The sequence below is a fragment of the Octodon degus genome, unplaced genomic scaffold (assembly GCF_000260255.1).
Source record: "Octodon degus isolate 3935 unplaced genomic scaffold, OctDeg1.0 scaffold00102, whole genome shotgun sequence".
In the NCBI taxonomy this organism is placed as follows: domain Eukaryota; kingdom Metazoa; phylum Chordata; class Mammalia; order Rodentia; family Octodontidae; genus Octodon; species Octodon degus.
In genome coordinates, this window is record NW_004524678.1 from 8464734 (window position 1) to 8466581 (window position 1848).

Sequence of the window (1848 nt, forward strand, 5' to 3'; positions counted from 1 at the left end):
AGTGAGTTACTGGGACTGGAAAAATGAATTATTCAGCCAAAGTGGAAAGAGAGTATAAAGAATTGGAGGGAATGTCCTTAAGCTGTAAAACATTTATTCCCTACGGCAAAGCCAAAGGTGATGTCCCAAACCCACAATGAGCAGAGGAAATGGCTCCGGTGACATTAAGAGGCCACATCCTGCAGCCACACGCCCGGGTCCTCCTGCACAGTTGTTCTCTAGTATTGCTGCACCAGGTTGCGCAGGCGCAGAGCTCCCTTCTGAGCGCGCACAAGAGGGCGCTGTCGTCACGCCGCCTCCAGCGCTATGGCTTCTGCAAAGCACGATGGGTAACGGCTCTAAATCGCGGTGTGCGCAGGCGCGCTCCGCACACGCTCCGGGGAGGTGCTCCCGGCCGCCATGGGTCGCCGCCCCGCTCGCTGTTACCGTTACTGTAAGAACAAGCCATACCCGAAGTCTCGCTTCTGCCGAGGGGTCCCGAATGCGAAGATTCACATCTTTGACCTGGGTCGGAAGAAGGCCAAAGTGGACGAGTTCCCGCTGTGCGCTCACATGGTGTCGGGCGAATACGAGCAGCTCTCGTCGGAAGCCCTGGAGGCCGCCCGCATTTGCGCCAACAAGTACATGGTGAAGACGTGCGGCAAAGATGGCTTCCACATCCGGGTCCGCCTCCATCCCTTCCACGTCATCCGCATCAACAAGATGCTGTCGTGTGCGGGAGCCGATAGGCTGCAGACGGGGATGCGAGGCGCCTTTGGGAAGCCCCAGGGTACTGTGGCCAGGGTTCACATCGGCCAGGTCATCATGTCCATCCGCACCAAGGCGCTGAACAAGAAGCATGCGATCGAAGCGCTGCGCAGGGCCAAATTCAAGTTCCCAGGACGCCAGAAAATCCACATCTCCAAGAAGTGGGGCTTCACCAAATATAATGCTGATGACTTTGAAGAACAGTTGGCCGTGAAGCGCCTCCTCCCTGACGGTTGTGGAGTCAAGTATGTCCCCAGTCGTGGCCCTTTGGACAAGTGGCGGGCACTGTGCTCTTGAAGGCTGCCCTGGACCACGCTTCCCAGTACACTGAGTGTGACTTAAGCTTGACAAATTCTGTTCGCTGGCAAAAACGACATTTTTTCTAAGAAAATTAGAAAACAGTTGCCCAGTTTTAGAATGTAGAATGCTAGAGAAACAATATGCATGTTTTAATGGAAAATACTTTCTTGAAGTAAGAAAAACTTGTAGGCCATTTATGGAAAGCTATTGCTATTCCGATCCAAATGCTTTAAATGTATGAGAATATTTTAAGATGTGTTAAGTTTTGTTTATAGTAAACTCATAAATTGTGGAAGTGTTTGTGGTAAAGTGAAATTATAATAGCTGTCATTTTGGATTAAAAGCAATGAGAGCTCACAATTCGTGTAAAAATTCTTATTGTCTGTAAAAAGCTGAATATATAGGGATGAAAACAGTAGGCGTTAGTGATAATTCAGTTACAACCTCTGAAGCTAATTGATCTTATTTCTAAGTTTGGGCGGTTGTCTTAATATAAATTTCTGTACATTAGCTTTAGAATTGCCTATCATGTTTGATTATCAGCCTTAAGGCAGTTGAGTATACTGAAAAAGGCTTTTCCAGACAAGCCTTGCGTTATCTTACACCCAAGAGACAATAGTCCAATCTTTTCTTCATCACCAGGAGGTCATAGGTGACAATGGAGTTCATATTGCTTGTATGGAGGCCTCAGAGAATCAACACAAGAGAGAAAATGACACTTAATCGGCTATGTCTGCCCTGAGAGACCCCTAGGGAGACCTTGCTATCTGTAGTTATTTGCCCTACGTTATAGTTACATTG

At 48.1% G+C, this 1848-nt stretch overlaps 1 protein-coding gene across 1 annotated transcript; it reads left to right on the forward strand.

Moving 5' to 3' along the window:
- Window positions 1-390: 390 nt before the first annotated feature.
- LOC101578021 (60S ribosomal protein L10-like) lies at window positions 391-1107 on the forward strand. Its single transcript, XM_004638803.2, has one exon. It carries the CDS (start codon window positions 400-402, stop codon window positions 1042-1044), a length of 645 nt encoding a protein of 214 aa, XP_004638860.1. The 5' UTR covers window positions 391-399; the 3' UTR covers window positions 1045-1107.
- The last annotated feature ends 741 nt before the right edge of the window (window positions 1108-1848 follow it).